Genomic DNA, 5,439 nt, shown 5'->3' with positions numbered 1-5,439 from the left:
TTGCTATATTCTTATTATAAAATATGAAACAACGTACAAGAAATATAAATCATTTTATAAGTTCCTATTAACTTGCCAATAAAAAAGCACTGGTACGTTAAATTACTCATTAAATAACTTGATGTTGTGAACGCTGATTTAAAATCTGCTCCCATAATACGTTTTCCAAACTTCGCCATATTCTTATTATAAAATATGAATCAATGTACAATAAATAGAAATAATATTAGATTTTTGCCAATACAAGATTTAAAAGGCTTACATTACGAAAAATCTAAAAAAAATGTAATTTAATTTTGTATTATATTAAATATTCATTTAAATTATTTCAATGTGTTTGCTTTAGAGAATCCAAATAAATTTAAGTCTACGAATGCATTTGAATACATTATTAAAGTATTTATAATATTATTGTAAAATGAAAGATGAAAATCATAAACTGGATTTCTGAAAATTAAATTCTGGGTTACATTTTAAGATCAATTTATTCAATTTGATATCCATCAGCGTCTTTTGATTCATTATTCCCCTAAAACATTGCATCATAAAAACCTAATTACTGAATGGAAAACAATCAATAGTGCGCATTATTCAACCCCTGCTGCAATCGCCACTCGAAAAGGACTCGCTTTGGAGGACTAGAGGCGAACCCACAGGTACTTCACACAAATCACAAAGCGGCAATAATGGCAGCGCCATAAAATACTCGGCCATGGATATGGAAGGAAATGTGAGCGTTGTCTTCATTAACAACTGTCGCAGGACAGGCAGAGATTCTCTGCTCAGAGAGAGAGAGACAGGGTAGTAAAAGGACCTCTGGAGAGAGCAGGTAGCGAGTGCTGCGGAAAAAGGCAATAAAACCCAAAGAGTTGAGAATGAGCGACGGCTGCTGCGACGGTCCTTGCTCAATGAATTTTTCGCAATGGCAGCCTGCCTTCGCAGGATCGAAGGATTCTCTTTATGGGAGGTGAGTGAGAGAGAAAGAGCCGCGGAGAGAGAGCCATTAGAAGAGCAACCCAACCCAACCCTCGAAGCGACCAATGAAATTTGAGTTTCGCTACCTAAGGGTGATCGACTGCTCGATGAATGGATTTGGGCAGCGAGGACTATTAAAACGCCGCCGGTCCTCACAGCAGACAACACAACCCATCGTGATCTCAGCGAGTCCACATCGGAGTAACCGAGGATATATCGAATATATCCATCCAAAAATACCAAAACCACAAACGTTAAACAAAAATCATACGTAGACCCAAAAGACATTCCCTGCTTAGTGCCAAGTGCCAGAAGTGAATAAAAATTTGTGCAAAAGTTTCCAATAAAATCGCCAAAATTACGCCCCACATCAGTATGCAGTCGTCGGAGGGTTCGCCAGATATGATGGATCAGAAATACAACAGCGTGCGGCTTTCGCCAGCGGCATCAAGTAAGTAAAACTATAAAAAAAAATTACAACTTCAAAAGAAGCAGTTCCGCATGCCTTCTAAATGGAGCAGCTCTGCCCGCTCTCTGCCGCCACATGTAAAAACCCCTTACTTATACCTTTTTTCCCCCTTTCTTTTCATTCTCCAGGTCGCATTCTATACCATGTGCCCTGCAAAGTGTGCCGGGATCACAGTTCCGGTAAGCATTACGGCATCTATGCCTGCGATGGCTGTGCAGGATTCTTCAAGAGGAGTATTCGCCGGTCCCGCCAGTATGTGTGCAAGTCCCAGAAGCAGGGACTCTGTGTGGTGGACAAGACCCACAGGAATCAGTGTCGTGCCTGCCGCCTAAGGAAGTGCTTCGAGGTGGGCATGAACAAGGATGCCGTGCAGCACGAGCGGGGACCCAGGAACTCCACCCTGCGTCGCCACATGGCCATGTACAAGGATGCGATGATGGGTGCCGGTGAGATGCCCCAAATACCCGCTGAGATCCTGATGAACACGGCTGCTTTGACCGGTTTTCCGGGAGTGCCCATGCCCATGCCTGGTCTGCCCCAGAGACCCCATCATCCTGGTCACATGGCTGGCTTCCAACCTCCTCCGTCGGCGGCGGCTGTCTTGGATCTATCCGTTCCCCGAGTGCCGCATCATCATCATCAGGGACACCATGGCTTCTTCTCGCCCACTGCTGCTTATATGAATGCCCTGGCCACTAGGGCTCTGCCACCCACTCCTCCGCTGATGGCAGCCGAACATATCAAGGAAACCGCCGCCGAACATCTCTTCAAGAACGTCAACTGGATCAAGAGTGTGAGGGCTTTTACCGAGCTGCCCATGCCTGATCAGCTGCTGCTGCTGGAGGAATCCTGGAAGGAGTTCTTCATCCTGGCCATGGCCCAGTACCTCATGCCCATGAACTTTGCCCAGCTACTCTTCGTCTACGAGTCGGAAAATGCCAACCGGGAGATCATGGGCATGGTCACAAGGGAAGTGCATGCCTTCCAGGATGTCCTGAATCAACTGTGCCACCTGAACATCGATAGCACCGAATACGAGTGCCTGCGAGCCATTTCCCTGTTCCGCAAGTCACCGCCTTCGGCCAGTTCCACCGAGGATTTGGCCAATAGTTCCATCCTGACAGGAAGTGGCAGTCCGAACTCCTCGGCCTCCGCTGAATCCAAGGGTCTCTTGGAATCGGGCAAGGTGGCCTCGATGCACAATGATGCCAGGAGTGCGCTGCACAACTACATCCAGCGGACACATCCCTCGCAGCCTCTGCGGTTCCAAACCCTCCTGGGAGTCGTGCAACTGATGCACAAGGTCTCCAGCTTCACCATCGAGGAGCTCTTCTTCCGCAAGACCATTGGGGATATCACCATCGTACGACTCATCTCCGATATGTACAGTCAGCGCAAGATCTAAGCTATAGATCTCTGGATTATATAGAATAGCCGCCGCACTCGAAGTGCCTTCCAAGTGCTGGGAACTGTGATAATCTCGGAAGTAGCGCTTTGGATTGTATATTCAATCAGTGAAAAAAAGACAACGCTTACGCATCTCCAGGAGTCGGGGAGCCTTAACTCACCTCAATACCTTAACCTACCTTACTCGACTTTGCGATCTTAGCTAAAAGTCTAAGAGACCATCCAGATGTGTTTCAAATTGCATTCGCAAAAGTTTCAACTTTGCCTGTTAAATACGTAAATCGTAGCTTAGTTTTAAACATAATAGCTTTAAGTGCATATCATTAGCTTTAAGATTTTAAAAATTTTATTCAAAATAAACCTAAAGGTTTTCGAAATGAACATTTACTGGTCTTCTTTGGGGAAAAGCGGTTGGGACTAGCATGGATATGGAAAAAAAATCATTTTTCAGAACTTCCTTTTGGATTAAAGCAAGTTATATAAAATTTCCGAGGATTTACAAAGCAAACAACAAATTAGAAACTTGCAAAAAAAAATATTTTTGCGATAAATGTAATATTTAATGGAAATACTTTTTTTTGACATTCTTTTTTTTATCATTTTACAACTTTTTTTTTTACTTTTCACCATTTTTTTAAACATTGAAATATTAAATTTAACTTTATAAATATGTTTTCCTACATATGTTTTTTAATATATTTCTACATGTTCTCTAAATATTGTTGTGTATATAAAGTTGAAATTTATAAAGTTAAAGTAAGGAGTTAAGATATAGAAATTTCTCTGAGAAGTCCAAAATCTTCCAAAAAGTATCTCTAACACAAGAAAAGTATCTTAATTATTTACCCAACCTTTTGATTTATTTACAATTACCTTTCGCAGCCGAAAGTGTTATGCCAAACATGGAATCATGCGATTACACCCAGAATTATCATACTTTTTTATGGCCATTTCGTTGATGCTTTTCGTATCTTGCGAGACGTCAAAGACAAACCGCACAGACAGCCCAGTTAATCACAAATGAATTATGCAAATACGGGAACAAAGAAATATTAGATCGCAGAAGGAATCGTGAAAAAATTAGCATAGTTTTTCCGCATGAGCAGACCAAAGTCGGGATTTGTTTTTATTTTCGGGGAACCTTCGGAGGAAGGATTGCAATGGCCGCTCCAGTTTTGATATCTTTACTCTCCCGCCCCGAAAAATTCGAAAAGTTAAAAAGCAAAAATTCACTTTTGTGACTTTGGACTGTTGGAAACGGGGGAATCGGGGATCGTTCTCCTGGAAGGACAATTGAATCCTTTCACAATAGAGTTGGAAATGAGTTTTCGCTTGGCAAAGGCAACTGAACAAACAGTTGCCAAATTGTTCGAATTGCGTTGGCCAAAGTAAACAGAGATGAGCGTATTCCACTGACACACATCCATGAGCCGTGGCTATGAGGACGATGAGGATGTGCAAAAACCTACCCTAACCTATCCAAAGAGAACCCAATTCCAATCCAACCACGGCGCATAGAACATCATGCGGGGATTGGGATTGGGATTGGGCATTAAGCATGCTTCGATGGTGCTGCCATTTCGACTTTCGGAACCCGGGTTCCCTCGGTTTACTCGGATGCTGTTGAACCCGGGGTAACAAATTGTGATATTTCTATTTCCCCGCTCGCTGCTGTGTTGAGCCCTTTTAAGTCCTAATGGCCCTTTATTATCTGCCTTTAGACTTTTAATAGACTCAGGCACCAGGACAGCAACAGCAACACAGAGGAACAGCACCCAGGTCCTTTCGTCCTTTCGGAGGACAGGATATGTGTGTGTGCGCTGGCCTAATCCTCATCATTCTGTCATCAGTGACGTTTTTCTGCACATTGTCGGCCGCCCATTGTTTGGGTCTTAATTTGCAGTTCTCCCGTAGTAGTTTTTGCACTCTCGCCGGCGAGCAAAGGATTTTCACATTTTTTCACTTCTTGATTTCTATAATGTCCCTAAAAGAAAGAAGCCATCTTTGAGACGTTTTGGTCATCGAGTGTGATACTAACTCGGGGCATATTTTATTGGATTAACAAAGGTTATAAAGAAGATGTTAAAAACTTTAAGTGAGTGGTAATATATAATGTACCTTTTGTAGAAATTTAGCGACTAAAGAAAATATTTAAACATATTTAATTTAATAAAAAAATTTAAAAATTAATGTGTGAAAATATTAAATTAAATTAAAATTGAAAAATAAATTATAAATAAATATTTCCTAATATTATTGTGAATCTTTAATTTTTTTGATATTTTGTTTATTAAATACAATGAGTCAAGAATATTATTTGTAAATTTTGTAGGGTCAAGTTAAAATTAAAATTAATAAGAAAAGAAACAGGAAAGAAATGGGTACCTATTGTGACAAATATATGACCTAATTAAAATTTAGTAAAATTCGAATTAACGATACCTCAAATGAAAGTCAGCTATATCTTTTCCTTAGTCCCCAGTTTTAGCAAAGATTAAGTCAGCAGTCCCTTTAGAATTAATCTGAATTCGCCAAGGCTACCCCTCTAAGATTAGACTAAATTTAATCCATCTGCAACTGGAGACGAA

General features: G+C 41.1%; 1 protein-coding gene across 1 annotated transcript; it reads left to right on the top strand.

Moving 5' to 3' along the window:
- The first annotated feature begins 497 nt into the window (after positions 1 to 497).
- tll (nuclear receptor subfamily 2 group E member tailless) lies at positions 498 to 3,218 on the top strand. Its single transcript, XM_017144992.3, has 2 exons — positions 498 to 1,426; positions 1,573 to 3,218. Exons 1-2 carry the CDS (start codon positions 1,351 to 1,353, stop codon positions 2,847 to 2,849), a joined length of 1,353 nt encoding a protein of 450 aa, XP_017000481.1. The 5' UTR covers positions 498 to 1,350; the 3' UTR covers positions 2,850 to 3,218.
- The last annotated feature ends 2,221 nt before the right edge of the window (positions 3,219 to 5,439 follow it).

The sequence above is a fragment of the Drosophila takahashii genome, chromosome 3R (assembly GCF_030179915.1).
Source record: "Drosophila takahashii strain IR98-3 E-12201 chromosome 3R, DtakHiC1v2, whole genome shotgun sequence".
NCBI classification, from domain to species: domain Eukaryota; kingdom Metazoa; phylum Arthropoda; class Insecta; order Diptera; family Drosophilidae; genus Drosophila; species Drosophila takahashii.
This window is presented reverse-complemented; position numbering and strand designations above follow the sequence as displayed.

Excerpts from the sequence above, each read along its gene's own strand:
- tll (XM_017144992.3), top strand. The coding sequence starts at position 1,351 with ATGCAGTCGTCGGAGGGTTCGCCAGATATGATGGATCAGAAATACAAC. Across the intron at positions 1,427-1,572 it reads GCTTTCGCCAGCGGCATCAA|GTCGCATTCTATACCATGTG; the intron begins GTAAGTAAAACT and ends TTCATTCTCCAG.